General features: G+C 38.7%; 1 protein-coding gene and 1 long non-coding RNA gene across 2 annotated transcripts; one reads left to right on the forward strand and one right to left on the reverse strand.

The window, feature by feature from the left end:
• Nucleotides 1-3,482: 3,482 nt before the first annotated feature.
• Nucleotides 3,483-5,639, forward strand: LOC120436101. Its single transcript, XR_005610137.1, has 3 exons — nucleotides 3,483-3,537; nucleotides 5,058-5,256; nucleotides 5,484-5,639. It is a non-coding gene; the product is annotated as an uncharacterized LOC120436101 (long non-coding RNA).
• Nucleotides 5,640-7,263: 1,624 nt separating this feature from the next.
• LOC116311892 (stonustoxin subunit beta-like) lies at nucleotides 7,264-13,548 on the reverse strand. The gene is made up of 5 exons (XM_031729115.2): nucleotides 12,922-13,548; nucleotides 12,661-12,834; nucleotides 9,627-9,782; nucleotides 9,040-9,086; nucleotides 7,264-8,864 (listed from the first exon to the last, which is right to left on the reverse strand). Exons 1-5 carry the CDS (start codon nucleotides 12,951-12,953, stop codon nucleotides 8,311-8,313), a joined length of 963 nt encoding a protein of 320 aa, XP_031584975.2. The 5' UTR covers nucleotides 12,954-13,548; the 3' UTR covers nucleotides 7,264-8,310.
• Nucleotides 13,549-21,818: the final 8,270 nt, after the last annotated feature.

Here is a 21,818-nt window from a genome sequence, read left to right on the forward strand (position 1 = left end):
GGTTATGTGAAATAATCCCTGTAATTCCACACTGTGAAGATGATCTTAGAGCCCTAGCAGGAACATATGAGTTTAGGAGTTCCTTAAGATAGCTCGGTGCTGTGTTATTAGTGATTTTAAAAGTAATCAGCAGAATTTTAAATTGGATGCGGACCAGAGTCAGTCAAGACTTTGTAGAAGGACAGCGTGCCAGCAGGACAGTCCACATACACTGGTACTTTACCAAAGCCAAAGGAAGGGGAGGGGGATAATGATGATGATGAGAAAGAGAAAGAGTGGAGTCGAACAGATTTGCCTTTGTTGTTGTGATACACAGAGTAAAGCTCATCAGAATAGAAGAGACTCCAGAACTGATCCTTGTAACCAAACTCACAAGCATCACTTTCTGCTTTTCGACCTATTCCTCTGTAATTCACTGATATATCAACCAGTTCTCTCCTTTTGACCTCCCACAAATTTCCCCTTGTGGGACTAATAAAGGTATAAAGGTAACAGCAACCAGTCAGACCATTTTTGCACAAAAGCTGACAACAGTGGTCAAATCTGTCTGGATGATCAGGATATGGTTGATTCTCCTCCACATGTGTCACTGTCCTGTTGTTGTCAGACAGTTTCAGTTTCCTGTTTATGGTGTTTGTGTCGATTGTTAGTTGACAGGAATCTGATATAAAGAACACAGATGAAATTAAAGTTATTTCTTCATTTATTATTCTGATCATTTAAAAAGTAATTCCACTTGATCTTTTTGAAGGGAATGGTCAACTGGAAGTAGTGTTTTCCACTACAGTTTAAATCAAAGAAATATATGATTCCAGTGCTCAGGAAACTGTTGTTTTGATTTATACACTATATAATTAAAGGAGGAAATAAAGCAAACTGACAGTTTCTTCATGCACAGCGATAAAAGAACAAGCTCCACTTCACACCTGAACACTACACAGGTTAGGCAGGAAGGAGGCAGGGCTTCACCTGAAGTAAGACAGGTTGGACAGGCTCAGCAGGAGCAGCAGCCTGGTTCATTTAATTACACCTCTCAAGTTTCTGTACAGCCACAGGTGGCAAAAGTACAGACATTGTGTATTTAAGTAGGAGTACAAATGATAGTGTTGAAAAAATACTGCAGTAACATTTGAAAAACTGATTCACTTTTTTACTCAAGTAAAAGTAAAAAGTACAGGCGCTGAAATGTACTCAAAGTAAGAAAGTAAAAAAATAGCTCTTTGGAGGATTTTTCTATTTTTGTGCTTGGCTAACTGAACCTTGTGCTGTAGAAATGTAGATAAAATCATATTTGAAGATGGTAATATAAACTTTATTGTAATTTTTAATTATAATTGTACTCAGCTTGAATCAGAAGAAAAGAAACGAAAACAAAATATCTATTTTCTCTTGCCTACATTATTACTTTACCTATAAACAGGAAAATGACCACAGTAAAGGGTTAAAGTGGATTCAGCACGTGAGAGAACCCTAAGATGGGCTGGGGATTGCATTTACTGAACGAATGTTTGATGCTTCTGCTTCTATTAATTACACACAATTTAGAAAAACAATAACACTGGAATCTCAAGTGTAATCAAATAAATATTGTATATTATTTGCATATTTATTATATCATCATTATATAAATGATACGCAGATATCTTACTTGAATGATTGCTGTCATATAGATGAGAGAAAGCAAGGAAAAACCAGAGACTGAGCTTCACTCACTCCTCTGAGCAGAGAGAGTGAGGAGCACACTGCTCTGTAAACTCAAAGTGTAGTTTTCAGCTCTGACTCCATCTGCTCTCAAGTTGTTTCCTCTTCAAACAGAAAATGTTATTTGTTAGATTAAGGCGGGGCATTATTTTAGACAAGAATTCAAGGTGTATTTACTGCTGCTTACTGTTCTTACTTAAACAGAGTTATATGACCACCATCTTCCTTTGTGATTACAGTGTGAGTAGCACCACTGTGACAAAGAGAGATTATTGGCTTGCCTGCAATCAACAAGGTTACTTGGGGTAGTTTTTCAGTTGAAGTTAAGAAAATGTTTACATTTTGCAAACATTTCAAATTTCTGATTGACTCTCATTTCTACTCTGACTTTCCCCCATCCAGTCTTGCTTCCCACCTATCTTGGTGGTCATCATCCCTTCAGTGTTTTTTCCTTTCGGTGCTGTTCGATACCCAGTGTCCAGCCCTGCTGCAGTTGTAGCAATTTATACCCGTATCCTTGCTTTGTCCTCTGTCTCTCCTCTGTTTTCCATGTTTGACATTAAAAAAATGAATTGGGAGATTAAATTGGGTAGGATGCGGCTTTGGACCTGAAGGGAGGCTTGGGTAATCATCCTCTGGCTTCCTAAAAGTTTAGTTGACCGGTGGATACTGTGTAGGTGGAGATTTTTGTGTGCGCTTATCTCCTCTGACCTCACATTGATTTTTGCCCTTTATTTTAGTTTGCTTATGTTTTTCAGCTTCTTCTGACCACGCAAGTGTGTATTCAACTGATTCTAACTCTTTACACTTTTAGATGTCTAGCTTCCTCTCAATTCCAAACTCCTTTTGCCATAAGGGGAAAAACACACAACAGCTCTTGGGTCTCTATGGCACATTAATTTTACAGTACGCCTCTTTCCGGCTTACTAGAATTACAGCCCATCAGTCATTTGCTCTGCAATCTTCTCTAGCTTAATAAAATATTCTTATCATATTATTTTAATGTGCACAACTCCGTGATCCCAGATCGCCATTTTTAATGGTCCTGGAACAATAAATGGAGGTTTTAATCTACCTGTACAGCACAGGGTTTTGTGAGGGTCCCTGACAATGTTCCCTCTAATTTTTCATGTGTCTGAGTGAACACACAAACTCCCTGAGCGGTCCCTTGGACCACTGTCAGCAACAGCAGACGTGTGCACTGTGGTTACTTGTTACATACTAGTTACATGGTTTATTAAAATAATCAAATGACAACATTTACATTTATGTTAGACTACTTTTAATTAACTGCTTTAGCCCACTTACAATGAAAATTTAAAAAATCTTGTTCATGACCTGTGTAGTATGTTAACACTATTGGAAGTAAAAATATCTTGAACTCCAATTTTGAAAACACAACTTTCATTTTTTTTTCTTTTCTTTTTTTTTTATAAAGCTCTGACTTGTATTATGAGTATGAGTCTATGGTCTGGGAGAGAGTCCTGTAACTCTCTGTGATGCAAAATACAGTATATAATGACCAATGTTGGGCAATTAATTATATAGTTGCTTCTTCAAAAAGGTTACTGAGTTTTGCAAACAACGAAGTTTTTTGCAGCTGTTTACCTAAAAATGGCATTTTTTTTAAACAAACATTTCGAACTATTTACAGAACAATCAGCTGTTCTGCATCAAATCTGATGCTACACAAATTATTTGTGCCACTTCAAAAAATAACTTCTGTCCACTATAAGATGGGGGAGGGGTGGTAGTTACACTTGCAGTAGCACAGGAACAGAGCGGGAGGGAGAGACAGAGAAAGAGAGCCAGGGACAACAATGTCACATTAGAAAGGTATAGTAATCATCCACAACTATTTTCAGTTGCAGATGATAAAGGATTCAGAAAATTTATTCATGCAGGCCCATATGACAGAGAATGTACATGTTCTTTTTGTTTTCATATTTTAATTTATATTTAATTGTGTTGTGGTTTGCAGTGTTTTGTGTTGTTTCACTTTAAATTTGTTTAAAAGGAAAAAGCTGAAAATTTAAATAGTTTAAAGTTGAAATGTAAATAGTTGGTTTTTGTATTATATGATTTATTTATTACATTTCATGTGGAGTGAATAAATAAAAGTATATTTACGGTGGCCCCTAGAGACAAAGCACGTACAAACTCCAAAACACGTGCAAAACACAACAGAAGTGCTCCAGGATGCTAGGCGCAGTGTTGAGCTTTTGTTCATAGAGGCTACACAAGCCAAGAAGTACCAACGACAGGATTTGGTGTGTGGTAGTAACAGGTAAATGAACTTTTTTTTTTAAATTATTTGAATATATATGAGTGCTTGTGTATAAATACACAAACAATACACATATGCTTTCAATTGTGTAATTTAAGTGATCTAGGTAGCTCTGTTTTGGAAGTTCAGTTAACGCTAGAAATGTGTTTTGGAATTTATACGTGCTTTTTGGAGTTTGTACGTGCTTTGTCTCTAGGGACCACAGTATATATTTATATATAAACATATATAAATAAAACCACTTTTTTACAGTAGTAATTCCTTTTGTACATAATTTTATATTGTTGTTAATAATACCGGTTCTCTAAAAAGAGCCGGAAATCCCATCACTAGCCATCACTCCTAAAACTTCCCCTCTCCCTAAACAACTAAATGCCATGTTTTGATTGGTCGACATGGTACATTTTTCAACCAATAGGAAAGGGTGGGGTTTTTTTGGTTTTGTTTTTGCTCACAGGCGGGGAGCGCTTTCGAGCGTTTTCCTCATAAAATGCCTTTTTTACCGTTTCTTCCTGCAGTAAATATAAACAACGATAGTATTCAGGAAGAAAACCAAACATTGCAATTTTTTTCTTATCATAACTCTGGTTTTACGTGGCCTATCAACACAATTTAAAAACTGGTCCACACTTTTTCCGTCAGTTGTTCCGTCTGTCCTGCTCACATCTCCAATGGTTGTACACGTTGTCATTAACATGGCTTCACTCCTCATCAGCCACGCAGCTTTGTTAGCTTAAACACTGGTGTCGGCACATAAGGACGCTGTCATAGCCTGTCAACAACGTTGATTAGCTGCGTATATATGAATGTGAATCGCGTGATTGGCTGGACTATGGGATAAGGTGGCATCGTTTTAATCCCATACTGGAGCAGCCAGTCACTTACTAACACTGCAAAACAGATTTGTTAACGTATTTACTTTAATTTCAATTCAGGTTAGATTTTTTTTTGGTGCGCAACGCAGATTTTTTCTGCGCAGAGACTGTGCCAGCAGTGCGCAAATGCGCACACGCGCAGCTTAGAGGGAACATTGGACCCTGACTGTTCTCCTCACTCTTCGGTGTCCCAGTGAACAAACTATGGATTTTGTCAGCCTCCATCCTTTCCAGCTGTCGGCCTTACCATCCCAAACAACATGTTTTTGAGTGACAGAGGAGAGGTTTTATCAGGAGTCCCAGACTCCCCTGTGCACGGTAGTGGTCAACGTTGGCGCAGGAGAAGAGGAGATTACTTGAAAGGAAACAATAGCATACACAGTGAATTTTGCTGTAAGTTTGCTTAACATGTCATCTCACTTCTTTATCTTGTTAACTCAGTACTTTCATTCTCAAAGATTTTTTATGATTACTTCAAAGCTTTAATTTATTCTCAACAATTAACCAAAATCAACACAAACATTCACCAGTAATCTACTAAGCAGACTTTTTAATTTTGTTTTCCAATCCAGCACATTTCGGACATTAATCAACAGGTATGTGCTTACCTTTTCTGTCAGGGCCCAGTCCACTCAGTCGAACCACTGGATCGTGTCCATCCATCTGACCACCCTCGGGCCTCCAAACCTCCAAAAACTCCTCTCCTCAATATCCCGGACGAGCCCCCAAAACTGTCCCGATTTCCAAATATTGAGGATAAGAACAAACCAACACTGGCCCAGAAGAGTTCAGTCAAATGATGATTTTATTGAACACACGCATGGGGAGATGTATACTGCAACACATCAGCATAGATCTTCGCCCAAAAGCACACTTCAGGATGGTTTTAATATGTCAGGGTTCAGCCCCTTCATGCATCAGCAAAGAGTATGACATACATCAGTTACAGTAAATGATCAACTTAAAAAGCTAAAAACAGTTAGACAAGTTCCCTTTTTCATCAACATATTATCATATATGGCAGTTTGTTTCGACCCTCACATCTTCCAGATGTTTCCTGTTGACTTAAAATTTTCTTAATTCCTCTTTCATCACTTGTTGCTGGGCAGGGCACAAATGCAATTTCAAGCTAAATGGATTCCAGGCCTTCGGCCTAGGCTATCTTTTATAATTGTTTGTATTTGTAAGCGTGTATGCATTAACCTTCTACTGCTCAAAGTCACTTACACAATGTATCGTCGGGACCATCACACCAGACGAAGCTTATGACCTTAAATAGACTGAGCATCAACTCTTTATAGGCACAGTTTGCAATGTGTATATAAAATCACTACAGCTACACCTTTAATAGAAGTTTTAATAAAATGCTCGTGATGCAAGCCATATTTAGCAATGATATATTTTCCTTTATTCCCACACTTCCAATGTTATTCAGCTTTAATTTCAGGGAGTGTTGCATAATATTTTTTCTATCAGTTATCATGGTGGGAATTTGGTTTTACTGATTTAGAGGTTTTACCTTGTGGTGTTGTTGTGGCAACCTTGTGTCTCCATGTTTCCACCTGGAATTACTGTGCTGTTTCTTAGAAAACTTGAGCTGGGCTTGTGAGAGAAGTCTGGAACTCCCAGCCGGCCACCTGCCTTCACCTGTGAATCACCTGCCTGTGTTTTCTCCACCAACTGTCAAGCTGTAGATTTCAGCCTTTCAACTCGTTGCCTTCCTCCAAGTCACTAATTCCAGCTTACAACAAGTAAGACTGCTGAACCAATACGAAATCAGTACAACCTAACACCTGAGTAAGCTGGTAAACTCTGAACATCTCTCCCACAGACGCTCATGTCTCAGTTCAGTTCTACCATAATCACTCTTGCGTTACTGTAAACAAACTTGTAAACCTTTAATAGTAGCCTGAGTCTACTCATTAGGTTAGAAAACTTTGGCACCATGATGCAGATTAAATACCATACCAGTAAATGACCCACACATTTTGTCTATGTTAAAAGAAAATAATGAGAATGAGGCTGTGCAGCACTGCTGTGTCTCACAACACCTTTTCCCCTTGATAACAACTGTCATTTAGAAACAGTATTTTGTGTTTACTTGTGATATCTTTGTCTAATATTTAAATTTGTTTGATGATCTGAAAAATTTAAGTGTGACAAGCATACACAAAAAAGGAAATCAGGAAGGGGGCAAACACTGTATTGTGTATTTCAAACTTGAGTCTGGAACCTGGCTATATAATGTAAGATACTTTTATCTTGAAACAAATACATTTATTATGGATCAAAAATCAAAACTGATTAGGTTTCAGATTGGTCGTTTCAAAAGCTCTGTGAATTATGATTTTGACTGTTTTAGCAAAGGTAAAAACACATTTGATTCAGTGTTACCACACATGACATGAAGAATGGCTTTATTAGAGTTACAGAAACATATTTACATTACAATAAAGAAAGAAACGATTCCCAGCATTACAGACTGTTCATTTTCGTGCACCCCTCCCTTTTTCAACTCATTTACTTCTCTTTAGCACATGGGGATCTGCCCGACCTGGGATCTGCTGCCTGTCCCCTCTGAGGCCTTCCCCAAACCGCAGCCTCAATTTGTCATGGTCCCCGGGTCTCTCTGGCTGGCTCACGCTGGGCTATATATTGTTTACTATTGTCTGCTCTCTCTCTCTCTCTCGCTCTCACATTCTCTGCCTTGGCGGAGCTCATTCTGGGGCTGAGTGTTTACTAATAAACGTGAACTTTTCCTGTTGAATCAGAGTCTGCGCCTGAAACAATTCATGCTCAACTCATCTCCTATTAACTACTAGAAACACTGTTCAACCTAAATGAGGATGTGGCCCCAGCTAGTAAAACAGGAACATTGTGTAAAAAATGCAAAATATGAAAACAATCCAGATTCAAGGCTCATCCCAAAAAATTGATTCTGTTCATCTGAAGCAAGTGAAGGTCCAACTATCATTTCATAATTTTGAAAACAAAACTAAACATCACAATGAGCCCTGACTGCTCTTGAAATTTGTGTCCACTTGACAATAATGTGTCAATATCTGAGCACTTTGTAAATTGATCTTTTGGATAAGCTCTGTGACTCCTCTCTGATATCACAGTTTGTCTCATCTGCAACAAACTAACTAGAGCTGAGATGAACTGAATTATCTCAGCTGCACTGAGTTTTATAGAAACAACAAACTGGTATTCACTATGATGCTTGGACTAGAAAAAGAGAGAAAAACAACATATGGAATAGCTTCCATATTTAGCGGGGTGAAGACGAATATGTTTACAAGGAATTATTCGGAACAGTTTAAAACATCAACTGATTGAATCCATGAGTCTGAAAACGTGTTTCTAAGTGAAAGAGACAGACATGTACAGACTGAACTATCTGTTCAACAGTCAGAGTGTTTCTCTAACAGGAGGACACTCTTTAGACTAACCTACACACAGACTCACTGAAGCACCAGACTGACCAAACCATAACCCAAACCCAGGATAAAGAGTTTCAGTGAATGTGGTGTTGAAGGTGTGGAGGTGGATCAGAGTGTCAGAGGAGACTCTGTAGAAGGACAGAGTGCCAGCAGGACAGTCCACATACACTGCTACTCTGTTAGAGACAGAGGAGGAGGAGGAATAGGGGGAGATGCATGTTTTTTTCTTATTGTGATAAACATCAAATCCATAGTCATGAGAGCAGTACAGACTCCATGAATGATCATTCCTTCCAAACAAACAGTCATTACTGTCTCCTTTCCTTTCAATTTTTCTGTAACTCACTGATATCTCAGCCAGTTCTCTCCATTCAACCTCCCAGTAACAGCGACCAATCAGATCATTTTTACACAACAGCTGAGGATACCCATCATCAAATCTGTCTGGATGATCAGGATATGACTGAAACTCCTCCACACGTGTCACCTTCCTGTTGTTGTCAGACAGTTTGAGATTTCTATTTACTGTGTTTGTGTCGATTGTGAGTTGACAGGAATCTGATGGAGAGAACAAACACAATCCAGCTGCAGTTATTGATCCATCATCTGTTCATTGATTGACACTTTGATGATGTTTCCTGACATGAGAGATGTGAATGAGTGATATGACAGTTTGAAGATGGTTAAATGTGTGCTGCTTTGTTTTCATGAATCACATTAAAAACACACTTACACTTCCTCAGACCTGGTGTCAACCAATGTTCTCCAGCAGGCTCCACCCTGAAAGGAGGTGGGGGAGAAACTGGAATGTCAGACTTTAAAATCATATGCTCATTGACTTGTGATTGAAGACTTCTTCATTAAATAACTTATTTGGCTTCTGGTTGCAAAATGAGGCCAAAATTGTTGTTATTACAATTAATTCCAGTTTTTATAGAGCTAGGCTATTAGCTTCCTCTTGTATCTAGTTGTTGTGTTAAACATGTTGTGAACTGATCTCGGTACAGAGGTTAAATTTATCTAATCCACAGTCAGAAAGTAACAATTAAAGATTTTTTATTTGCACAGATCAGTTTGGAAAGGGTTTAACCGCTGATGTTCTTGAAAATGGTAGGCGTTTTTTGGAGAACTTCTTAAGAAATTTCTTTTATTTCTGCTCAACAGTTTCTGTTGTGTGCAATTTTAAAAGCTCGAGTATGTGTTATTGCTTTATTTTGAATATGTGTTATTTGAATAATCACACAGGAACAGAGTGAAGAACTGAAAACTATTCAGCTCCTCTATCAGGCACTCTCTATGGCTGCACAGGCCTCTCCATACCTTAGAGTTTCAAGTTTCAGATTCTTCAGTAGAGTCACGCCTGCTTCTCCTGGATGATTGTAGCTCATGTCCAGCTCTCTCAGATGGGAGCCCCTAGAGGGCAGACTTGACGCCAGAGAAGAACAACCTTCTTGTGTGATCAGACAGCCAGACAGCCTGCAGAGATCATTCAGAAAGTGTTAGAGAAACCAATTAACCCTCTGAGGTCCAGGGTATAATTGGCCGTTTTTGACTACTTTTGATTTTACCTCTATATTTCACCTTTAAAATATGTTTTTCTTGCCTTGTTTGGTATCATTATTTTCAGCACAACCTCAAACATCTGAAATTTGACTTATTTATTCATTTTGGTATACTATATTCGCACAGTTGATCTAAATTCAGACAAAAAATTCAAAATCCGAGTAGAAAAAAGTTATATTTTTTACTGTAAAACCCACAAACATGTTTAACGAATCATTTTTCATAACTTGAAATGCAAATAGAAATTGTACATTTCTAAAAATTATGCACAAGTTTTGCAAACAACAAAGTTATATGGTACCTAAAAATGCAGCCAAGGCCTCAGGCGTTTTTTATATAACCATTTAAATCTATTTACAGAACAATCATGTGTGCTGCATCAAATAAGAAGGCACAAAAATTATTTGTGCCAGTCCAAAAAATGTAGTTTGTGTTCAGTATAAGACAGAGGAGAACACCACAGTCCTAAACCCTGCAGGTCTGACAGCAGGAGGTGCATCAGTCCTGTTTTCCATGTGGAGACAGCGTTTACACTGGAATCTGCCTTTGACAGCTTTTTTGGAGCAAATATGAAATTCAGCAGTATAACTGACACACAATACAAAACAATAACTACACAACACACTAACTACAGCCTCCAAACACGCTAAACGTCACTAATGTCTCACATATGAAAACTCTCTCCCTCTCTTTCTTTCGCTCGCCCGCTTTCCATCGCGGGTGTCACTCCTAAAACTTCCCCTTCTCCCTAAACAACCAAATGTCACATGTTGCCTTATCATTTTTTTTATTGGCTGACATGGTAAACTGTAACACCAATAGGGAAGGGGTGTTTTTTCTTTTTCTTTTTTCGCTCGCAAGCGGAGAGTGTTTGCTAGCGCTGTCTGTAGAAAACGCTGTTTTTACCATTCTTCCCGCTGTAAACACCACTGTTTTGTTCAGAAAAAAAAAATCGCATGTATTTTTTATCATAATTCTGGTTTTACATGGCCCATCGACACAATTCAAAAACTGGTATATAGTTTGAAGTCCGCACTTTCGACCCAAGTTGACATGGAGACTCTGACGCGCTGCATCTTGTAGCTGTGTCGTCTTAAATTGGTTATGTGATTTTGACGCGCCGGCGCATCCGGCGACCCCAGAGGGTTAATACAAAGATTACGTTTCTCTTGGGAAATAAAATTATACTGGAGGTGTTGGGTTGGGTTTTGAAAGTAAATACTAGATATACTCACCACTGGCCACTGAGTTACCAAAAACAAATTTAATTAGCTATAATTGAAAGTAAAAAAACAAGACATTTTCAACTTGCTTTCTGTTGGCTGAACCGGCAATAGCGCATGTAATTTTGGGGGCAGCAACCCAAGCAGAGAAGACCAGACTTCCCTCTCCCCGGCCACCTCCTCTAGCTTCTCCGGGGGAACACCCAGGCATTCCTATGCCAGCCTAAAGATATTATCTCTCCAGTGTGTCCTGGGTCTACCCCAGGGGCTCCTCCTGGTGGGACATGCCCAGAACACCTCACCCAGGAGGCATCCTTGTCAGATGCCCAAACCACCTCAACTGATTCCTTTCGATGTGGAGAAGCAGCAGCTCTACTCTGAACCCCTCCCAGATGGCCATACTTCTCACCCCATCTCGAAGGGAAAGGCCAGCCACCCTTCAGAGAAAGCTCATTTCCACCGATTGTATCAGCAATCTCGTTCTTTCAGTCACGACACACAGCTCGTGACCATGGGTGAGGGTAGGGGCGTAGATCGACCGGTAAATTGAACTTTTCTTTTAAACTCAGTTTTCTCTTTACCACTACAGACAAGTACAGCTTCCGCATCACTGAAGCCGCCACACCAATCCATCTGTTGATCTCCAACTTCCTTCTCCCATTACTTATGAACAAGGCCCCAAAATACCTAAACTCCTCCACTTGGAGCAGGAACTCGTCCCTGACCCGGAGTGGGCATGTCACCCTTTACCGGCTGCTAACCATGGCCTCAGATTTGGAGGTTCTGATTCTCATTCCCAGCGCTTCACACTTGGCCGTGAACCATTACTGTGTGAGCTGGAGGCCGTCACTCGATGAAGCCAAAAGAACCATATCATCTGTGAAAAGCAGAGATTAGATTCCTCGGCCACCCAATGGAAAGTGGTCAACCACTTGGCTATGCCTAGAAACTGTGTAGATAAAAATGAACAGAATCGGTCGCAAACGGCAGTCCTGGCAGAGTCCATCACGCACCGGAAATGAGTCCAACCTATTGCTGGCTATGCAGACCAAGCTCTTGCAACGGTTGCATAAGGATTGAATGGCCTGTAGTCTTTACCTGTTTTATAGTCTTTGCAAGTTCATTTGGGAAAAAGCTTTTGAATATTTCACGAGATCTCATTTAGTACTAAGGAGCTTGGAAAGGAATGTGCACCACTTTACTATGAGACACTTCTTCAGTTCTGACGAAGCTTCTCGGATGAGTAAAATTAGTAAAAATGAGTAAAATGTCTTCAAGCAACTTAAAGAAGTCCAGATGCTTCTCTTTCCAAGCTATTTAGACTACGATGATCTGGATGATTAAGAACCTTCACAGACAACATGAGTAATAGGAATTTGCACATTTATAAGACGATTGATTTGCATGCTTTTAACAAGACTATCAAATAAAAGAAAATAAGAAAAATCATATGTTGCAGGAAATTAAACATCAGTTGTCTAAAATAAAAACTTGCAGTAGTCTTTACCAACTCGGGACTACAAACCTAGGGTTAAAAACACACTTTAAATTATTTTTATAAGCCTGACCTGAGCGTTTCTAGTTGTAGGTGTAAATTTGTCAGTCCAGAAGACAACTTTTTCACCCCTGAATCTCTCAGGTCATTGTTACTCAGGTCCAGCTCTGTCAAATTGGAGGACTGAAAACTGTGAACTGAGGTGAGAGCTCCACAGCTTTTCACTGAGAGGTTACAGCTGCTCAACCTGATGGGACATAAATGAAATATTATGGTCATTTTCCCCCTGTTAAAGTGATAGCAGTGTCTTTCGAGCATAAAACTTATAACTTACAGAGCTTTACTGGAAGTTTTAACTACTGGCATCAGCCTCAGAAGAGCCTCCTCTGAAGCAGAGTATTTCTTCAGGTCAAACACATCCAGATCTTTTGTTGATGACAGTAAGATGAAGACCAGAGCTGACCACTGAGCAGGAGACAGTTTATCAGTGGAGAGACTTCCTGAACTCAGGGACTGTTGGATCTCCTCCACAAGAGAATGATCGTTCAGTTCATTTAAACAGTGGAACAGGTTTATGCTTTTCTCTGCAGACAAATTCTCACTGAGCTTCTTCTTGATATGCTGGACTGTTTCCTGATTGGTCTGTGAGCAACTCCCTGTCTGTGTAAGTAGGCCTCGTAGGAGAGTCTGATTTGTCTGTAGTGAAAAACCCAAGAGGAAACGAAGAAAGAGGTCTAGGTGTCCATTTAAAGTCTGCAACGCCTTATCCACAGCACTCTTGTACAAATGAGTCTCTGCAGATTTTCTTGTTTCAGAGTCATGATAAGCTTTTTCTTGTTCTTCCAGCAGATTGACTCCGGAGTTGACGAAGGTCAGATGGACATGAAGAGCAGCCAGAAACTCCTGAACACTCAGATGGACAAAGCAGTACACTTTGTCCTGGTACAGTCCTCTCTCCTCTTTAAAGATCTGTGTGAAGACTCCTGAGTACACCGAAGCTGCTCTGATATCGATGCCACACTCTATCAGTTCTGATTCATAGAAGATCAGGTTTCCTTTCTGCAGCTGCTCAAAAGCCAGTTTTCCCAAAGACTCAATCATCTTCCTGCTCTCTGGACTCCAGTGTGGATCTGTCTCAGTTCCTCCATCATACTTGGTCTTTTTCACTTTTGCCTGAACTACCAGGAAGTGGATGTACATCTCTGTCAGTGTTTTGGGCAGCTCTCCTCCCTCTCTGATTTTCTGAATCATGTCTTTGAGAACTGTAGCAGTGATCCAGCAGAAGACTGGGATGTGGCACATGATGTGGAGGCTCCGTGATGTCTTGATATGGGAGACTACATTGCTAGCCAGCTTCAAATCTCTAAATCGCTTCATGAAGTACTCCTCCTTCTGTGGGTCAGTGAATCCTCTGACCTCTGTCACTACGTCAACAAAATTAGCAGGGATCTGATTGGCTGCTGCAGGTCGTGTGGTTATCCAGAGGCGAGCGGTGGGAAGCAATTTCCCCTTGATGAGGTTTGTCAGTATCACATCCACTGAGGTGGATAGTGTAGGGTCAGTTATGATCTCAGTGTTGTGGAAGTCCAGGGGAAGTCGACACTCATCTAAACCATCAAAGATGAACACAACCTGGAAGTCTTCAAAGCTGCAGGTTCCTGCTTTTTTAGTTTCAGTAAAGAAGTGATGAACAAGTTCCACCAAACTGAACTTTTTCTCTTTTAGCACATTCAGCTCTCTGAAAGTGAATGGAAATATGGACTGGATGTCCTGGTTGGCTTTGTCTTCAGCCCAGTCCAAAGTGAACTTCTGTGTTAAGACTGTTTTTCCAATGCCAGCCACTCCCTTTGTCAGCACTGTTCTGACTGGTTTTTGTCTTCCAGATGATATTTTAAATATATCTTCCTGTTTAATTATTTTTTCTGGTCTGTCTGGTTTCCTGGATGCTGTTTCAATCTGTCTGACCTCATGTTCATCATTGACCGCTGCAGTCCCTCCCTCTGTGATGTAGAGCTCTGTGTAGATCTCATTCAGCGGTATTAGGTTACCTGCTTTAGGAATTCCCTCAAACACACATTGGAACTTCTTCTTCAGTGTAGATTTAAGTGTATGCCGGCCCACTGGGAAATTGGGAAATTGTCAAAGAAAAAAAAATTAAGAAACATGAACTGAAATAAGTTAATATACAAATTTCACGTTATTTAACCACTATTTCACATGTTTAGAGAAATCCTCTTACTGCTCTGCAGACAGTCTGCCAGTTCTTCCTGCTTCATTTTCCTCAGGAAGTGCAGAATGATCTTCACAACTGCATCTCTGTTGCTCCTCCTCTGCTCTTCCTCATCCTCATTTTTCGAAACCTTCTCATCTTCACTGTGACTCTTTAAGTATCCTGTATAATCTGGACTTAAACTCTTCTTAATCATTTTCATCTCATTCTTCACAAAGCTGACAACATTGTCCTCCAACAGCTGGAAAAGAATTGAACTGAATGCATGGATCCAAATGTAAGCTCACAATGACAAATTACTGGTTGACAACCAACATGTTTTTTTTTTTAAAACGTAAACTTGATCACACTTGTTTCACTGAAAGTAAAAATATAGTTTGTCCATGTTTCATGCATTGTTTGCTTTTTCCTAGTTTCCACAATTTTCTACATGGTCACTTTTAAGAAAAGAAAATCATTAATTGAAACCAGAAATCACTAGAAAACTTTTTTGCTTTGTTAAAAATGGTTCCAATAGACAAATGTGCTAAATTTCAAATGTCTGCTCATCCAAATCTTTTCTAATTTTGATTGCTTTGGGCTTGTGTCATTTGGAGTTGAATTAAGTATGACATTTCTCAAATTAAAATTGTAACTTTATTGCAGTTTATTGTTTGATAACAGCATTTTGGTTATTTTGTAAGTGATTTAAGTGTTAGCCACATGTTTAGTGAGAGCTGTTAATTATAGATTTAATTTTCTGCTAAAAGGGAGCATTTAACAGGTATTTTCATTAGTAAACTAAGTTTCCCAGAATCCTTTGTGGTAGATGAAAGTTACTCGGGGTTTAGCTAGCAAAATGTCGAGCAGTTTATTGTTGTACATCCCTTTTTGAAGCCCTATATAAAGACTATCGTTTCTACAATTGAAGTCTGATCCATTTTTTTGGCTAAGTGGATTCTCCACAATATATAATATATATATAAAAGTTGCAGAACAGATATAAAAGTACTTATTGTACATGTACAAACCTGAAATATGGAGTCCAGATTTGTTTGATGCTTCAGGGCAGACTGACCACTGGGAATCTCTAAACTCTCCTGGTCCACCCTGTGGAGGAATCATTAAAAAAAGTTTACATCTGTGCAAACAGAGGAAAAGACAAGCTAAAGGTCCATGGAGTGATGCTAGAATGTAAAAAGTCAATCAGATGACGCGCTGGAAGGTCATCAGAGTTTTTCTGTGCTCATGTGGAGTGTAACACCAAATCTACATTTTACTGCCTAAAAAACATCAAATGTGACTTTTTCTGATTCTGTGCAACTCAGAGAAATGAATCCATACTTATGGAAAAAAGTTTGACTATTACAAAGCTCCACTATCAGAGCTACTTAAAATATTATAAATCCACTACAGATCCATGGAATCTGCAAGCTGCTCCAAAGTGCAGGACAAAGATCTTTGAAGAGGCAGCCCTTAGCTTTTATGCCCTATAGTGATGGGAAATCCAGCTCTTTTTAGAGAACCGGCTCTTTAGACATGGCTCACTAAAAAGAGCCGGCTCTTTTGGCTCCCAAGCGGCTCTTTAGTTGCTGTAATTAAATTATTATCAACAACAATATAAAATGATGCACAAAATGAATTACTAATGTAAAAAAACACATTTTTATTTATATGTGTTTATTATATAAATATGCTTTTATTTATTCACTGCACATAAAATGTAAAAAATAAATTCTAAAATACAAAAACCAACTATTTACAATTCATCTTTTAACTATTTAAATTTTATCTTCCCCTTGTACTAATGGGAGGACAGTTCTCAGGTACCTGTGCAGGTTGTTATATGATATTCTTTTTTTTTGCAGACTCTACACTCTGCCTTTGTATTGTCAGTAAAATTGAAATGGTTTCAGATTTTGATTCTTTTCAGAGTGTCACTCATTTTCTTTACTATACCTATCGAATGTGTCAATGTTGTGTTGTTGTTGCCCCTGGCCCTCTTTCTCTCTCTCCCTCCTGCTCTGTTCGTGTGCTACTGCTGCTGCGAGTGTAACTACCGCCCCTCCCCTCTCTGCTCAGTGCAAACACAAAGCTCACGTGCAGCGTGAAGCAAAAAAAAAAGTGAGCGAGAGAGGTGAGAGAAAGGGGAAAAAAAACGGCCGCCAAAAAGGAGCCAGCTCCCGTCGTTCCCTTCAAAGAGCGGGCTCTAAGAGCCGTTTTGTTCACAACCAACCCGTCACTAATGCCCTAAGATTCTGGTACAGTCTGAGCTGGAGGCTCTGGAAGCAGCTGTTAGCATTAAAAACAAACATCACTGAAAATGCTGTCTGGACTGTATTTTATGAACTATTTTTCCTTTTGTCCAACTTGTCTTTTTTTTTCTTGGCTTTTTAGGTTCTGCATGAGACTTTTATAAGAAAAGCATTGAATTTTTAAAGTTGTTCTTCGTTCTACTGATATTTTCTTAGAATCAGTAAAACTGTTCAAACCGAGTCACTTACAATATTTAGGTACACAATACCTCTCTGAAGCAGAATCTTTTTTGTAATTAACACCGTACAACTCCTTTGACTTCTCGCTGCTCATGGACACACAGCTAGGTCCAGGTTCAGGTAAATCTAATCTTCCAGTGATCCTGATAAAGAAAAAAAACAAACAAGTAAGCTTACATTTTAAGCAAATTTTACACGCATCAAGCATATAATACATTTTAACTGATCTGAATGTACCTTGCTTTAGAGGCGCAGTGTCCTTTAAATTTAAAAAATGGGTTATCATTTGAGTCATCGCTCTTCAAGGACACACAGCTGGGGTCAGGTCCAGGTTGGTTCCTGTGAATAATGATGGAGCAGTGATGTGAGTGCTGAGCTGCTGTGACATGGAGAAGAGTCATGGACAGTTAGAGATGGTCATCTCACCTCTGAGCTTTGTTCTGGCTCTCTCTGGCTCTTTTAGAGGGAGGGACTCCCTCCTCTCTGTCCTCACACTCCATGCTGCTCAATTCACATCAGTTCACACACACTTTCTACCTTCACCTGCAGAGGAAACACAAATCATTTATGTACACATCAACTGAAATCCTCCTTTCCATCATGTGTGCTGTCCAAATATCAGCGGCTTCTTTTCTGTCTCAGTGTCAGCTGAATGCAGTCAGACAGCAGTGTGAGGCAGAGGAAGCTGCCATCAGCTGCTGTACTTCTACTATCAGTCCACTAGATGGAGCCATGAAGCTCACACTCTGATTCACTGTGACTGGAAGCACAACATCAAAAGCAACATAAAACATGAACAAAATTTTAAGACATTTCAGTTGATCCATGACATGAAAAGGATCAGCAGTGTTAAAAGCTTCACACTAATGATTCCCCCTTACTCTGCAGTGTACTGTAATGATTTCCTGTTAATAAGTACATTTTATCTTTCAGTGTTTTGACTCTAATTTCTAGGATTAAGTCAGACACAGTTGTCACTAAGCATCATTTGCATTATCAATAAATCTTCTGTTTTTCTGTTATGTATTCATTTTTTCATACAATTTTAGAAGTTCGAAGCTGAACGGACTATCAGACTTTTCATGATATTAAAATCATCAGAGTTGTGTAAATAGCTAGGATAAATTTACTATTAATCCTAGCTGACCACTCTTCTACAATCACTCCTCCATATTTCCTCCCATTGTATATTGGCATGGAAAACACCCAGATGTCACACAAACACTGACACCTATGATTATGTTAGCTAAACACTTCACAATAGCAAAAACTTCATCTATAGTTTGGACATGGATTAAATGTTTGATGAATATAATACATAAATTAATAACGTGAATAAACTCACACATTGTAACAAACCTTTTATTTTAGGACTTAATCAGCAGCACCCTGATATGTTTGACTTTAATGGTGAGACTACAGTTTTCTTCTGGGAAATAAAAACAAACTGATTCAATATCTGGATTGAACAATTGAATCTGATGTGACCGAGTTCTGACTGATGGTTTCTGACTTTCCTCCTGCTGAATGTCTATGAATCCCACAGCATACAGCTTTCCTGCATACACATTATCAGGACTGACAGTTGCACTAATCTGACTTTCAGACATTTCAGTTTCTTTTGGTGCTCAAAAACAAACACAGAAAACTTATGAACAATTAATCTAACTGTTCATTTACCTCCCTTTAATGAAGACAAATCAAATGAGTTCCACTAAAAACCTTTAATTCAAACAGTTTTTTACTGTTTGTGTACAAACTGATCCATGTGTCAGTTCAAATGTCATTTAACAGCCTCTGGTTTTTTAATTGGTATGTGCATCGGCCACTCGTCAAATGTAAATATGCTGTCTGACTAGTCAGACTGAGGCTGTCAGTTCACATACTGACGTGTGAAGACATGAAACCTTCTAACTCAAAGCCTGTGACAAAGGAAGGAAAACACACAGTCTCTACAAAATAGACTGTTTTAATGAAACCACTGAATAAAACATAAATGTGTTTATGTCTATGAATGAGGCTAAACAACTAAAAAAGAAAAGTACAGTTACTCAAAAGGCCAGGGAGAGTAGAAGTGGGATGATTTTTCAGGGCTTTGACATTATTTACATAAATCTTGAGAATCCTTTCAGAGGGATAAAAAACAGGTTGACTTAACCTTTGACCTCAGGGAAGAAGTGCACTGTAGTGAACTTCCATTTGCTGATTTCAGTATTTTTTTCAAATTAATCTGATTCAAAAATATAGATTTAATGACTCTTGATCTCTAATCTGGAAAAACACTAGAGACTAAGTTTGCAGGATAAGTTACAGTGGCTGTATAGTCTGGTGAGACGTACAGAAATCCCAAACACAAAATTACTTGAAGAAGATCAAACCTGCTTTGTTGTACTGGCCTCAGCAGACAGTATCTTGTACTAGCACAGGATGTGACATCACTGAGTTGGTTAGTTGCTGCTAATAGACTTACAATAATTTATGTTAGCTAACCAGTGACAGAACCGATAACTCATTGGAAATCATGGACGCCAGAACTAAACAGCAGTCTAAGGGGTCACTTTCATACTGACCCTGGCTGCAACAATAACTTTTATGGAAAAACAAACAAAACCAAACAAACCAAAAAAGAAAAACACTGTGCACTTTCACGGGGCCTCTTAGGCATAAGTAAGTTGGTAACAGTGCTAATCTTAAAGACAGTCTTTTAGGAGTGAATTAACTGGGATTTGAATGCTTTAACCTCACACCTCAGTAGATTAATGATATTTCTAAAATCTTATTTATTATCAACTCTATGAACGAAGAAATGAGACATAGCTGCTTCAAGCTCAGCAGGAGGGATGGAGTCAAAGAGAAACTCCTGCTGTGATGAAATGAAAATTGTGTATTTATCTTTAAATGGTTTGGATAATTAAAAGAAAGATATAAGTGTATTATAAATTCTGTTGGGTGTAATTTAATCTAGTCTCTATGTGCCTCCTCTGTGTGTAAACAGTCAACATTACTTTCTGTTGGAGGAGAGCCAACAGTTTGTGTCGTAGTATTTTTTAAACAGAGACTACACGATGAATATATTTCGAGGCTAAATCCATGTTAAATAATAATTTTAATTTAAGCCCGCTGTTACTGTCAACTTTTCCAGATGTTGCGGCAAGACGTAATTATTTTAACGACTATTAATAACTTGTTGGTCTATAAAATGTGAAACGAACAAACAACATTCCTGTCACAAGGTAAAAGTTTCAGTATCAGTTTTCTGGAATAGTGACTTTTATATAACCTTCATTTATCCAGGTAAAAAGTTTCAGTGACATTAAAATTGTCTTTAGTGATCCGACCAAGACGGCAGCAGAAATTGCAACAAATATAACAACAGTTCTATCAGGATTTTTTGACCAGTGGGTCTGTACTGATTATACTGTAGATACAATAACATAGAATCTTAAAGATACAAAACAAGTAATTTCTTTGTTATACATATAACCCCTGTGTACAGCCTCTTTATTGAAGCCTTTTTACCTTTATAAGTAAAGACATTAAACATAAAAAATAGAGAAATACTGGAAATCACTTTATCCTGAAACAAGAGCTGAACATTGTGTACAGACATTATAGAGCCAAAACAAACAGTAAAGTTTCTAAAGATTAACAATTAAAGGAGGAAACAAATGAAACTTACAGTTTCTTCAGCATGAAGAATTTCGACTCGGCACCTGACACTAAACACTAATACACAGGTGAGCTGCTTCCTGAAAGAAGGTTGGACTTCACCTGAAGCAGGTGGGAGGGGCTCAGCAGGAGTTACAGTCTAGTACAGGTGCGTCAAAAATTATTTTACATACAGCCCACTTGATCTTAAATGGACTGATTCTTATATAGTGCTTTCCTACTCTCCTGGAGTACTCTATACAACACGCCACATTAACCCATACACACAAGCACTCGATGCTTTGTCAGCGCTTTAACTAACATATACTCATACATACTCCGATGGATGCATCGGAGAGCAAGTGGGTGTTAGTATCTTGCCCAAGGATATTTGGCATGCAGACTGGGGGATCCAGGAATCGAACCGCCAACTTTCCAATTAGCAGATGACGTGCTCTACCTTCTGAGCTACACCCACGCCAACAAGCAACCAAACAGGCCAGACCAGTGAAACTCTTCCTTCTGTCAGTGTAAAGAAGTCACATATTTATCTGTATCATGTAGTAAAACATGATGAAGAAAAAAACTGCTGTGACAAAGAAAGAAATCTCTCGGCACCACTCATTTTTAAATTGTAAGAAATGTGTGTTTCCAGTTTTGTTTTAACTGCAGTCGGAAAAAAACTGAAATTTCTATAGTAAAAAGTAAAAAAAAATAGAAACGTTGTCATTTAATTGTTTATTGCTTAATTACTTTATCTAGTATGAATTTCTATAAGGAGGGTTTTTATCGGTAGGAAAATGGCGGAAAATAAAAACTGCTATCACTTTGGCCAGCTCCAAAAAATTTGCACTTAGCTTTGCAGTCTCTGATATCACT

The sequence above is a fragment of the Oreochromis aureus genome, linkage group 23 (genome assembly GCF_013358895.1).
Source record: "Oreochromis aureus strain Israel breed Guangdong linkage group 23, ZZ_aureus, whole genome shotgun sequence".
NCBI lineage: Eukaryota > Metazoa > Chordata > Actinopteri > Cichliformes > Cichlidae > Oreochromis > Oreochromis aureus.

What these genes read in the sequence shown, in the direction of transcription:
- LOC116311892 (XM_031729115.2), bottom strand. Translation starts at nt 12,953, where the DNA reads ATGCCAGTAGTTAAAACTTCCAGTAAAGCTCT. An exon ending in AAAACTTCCAGTAAAGCTCT is followed by an intron (nt 12,835 to 12,921) that starts GTAAGTTATAAG and finishes ATGTCCCATCAG; the next exon opens with GTTGAGCAGCTGTAACCTCT. An exon ending in CTGAAACTTGAAACTCTAAG is followed by an intron (nt 9,087 to 9,626) that starts GTATGGAGAGGC and finishes ACCTCCTTTCAG; the next exon opens with GGTGGAGCCTGCTGGAGAAC.